Source organism: Gekko japonicus, unplaced genomic scaffold, assembly GCF_001447785.1.
Source record: "Gekko japonicus isolate JY-2015 unplaced genomic scaffold, Gekko_japonicus_V1.1 scaffold692, whole genome shotgun sequence".
In the NCBI taxonomy this organism is placed as follows: domain Eukaryota; kingdom Metazoa; phylum Chordata; class Lepidosauria; order Squamata; family Gekkonidae; genus Gekko; species Gekko japonicus.
In genome coordinates, this window is record NW_015169194.1 from 822864 (window position 1) to 823124 (window position 261).

General features: G+C 36.8%; 1 protein-coding gene across 1 annotated transcript in view; it reads left to right on the forward strand.

Moving 5' to 3' along the window:
* Positions 1-56: 56 nt before the first annotated feature.
* Positions 57-261, forward strand: part of ARL14EPL (ADP ribosylation factor like GTPase 14 effector protein like) — a 17176-nt gene continuing 16971 nt past the window's right edge. Inside the window, exon 1 of the mRNA XM_015416286.1 lies at positions 57-170. Within this exon, the coding sequence (XP_015271772.1) occupies positions 57-170 (114 nt within the window). The remainder of the gene's footprint in view (positions 171-261) is intronic.

Consider the following 261-nt stretch of genomic DNA (forward strand, 5'->3'; position numbering starts at 1 on the left):
GTAATAAATTCCTCAGTATTTTTGTCATTTCAGGGGTTTTTTTGCTTGTTTTGGAAATGGGAGATACTTCAGAAGCAATTGGTACTGAAGATGTGAAGTCTGTATCACGGGAAATCGCAGACACAAGTAGCACTTACACTAAGGAAAGTACTCTGGAGCAGAAACAACAGGTATGCTTCTGAGTAGACTCAGTGTTTACTTCTGTTTCTTAAAAGGCCTCATCTTTTTCTAAAATCTAGAAGCTAGGTTTTGTAATTGTTT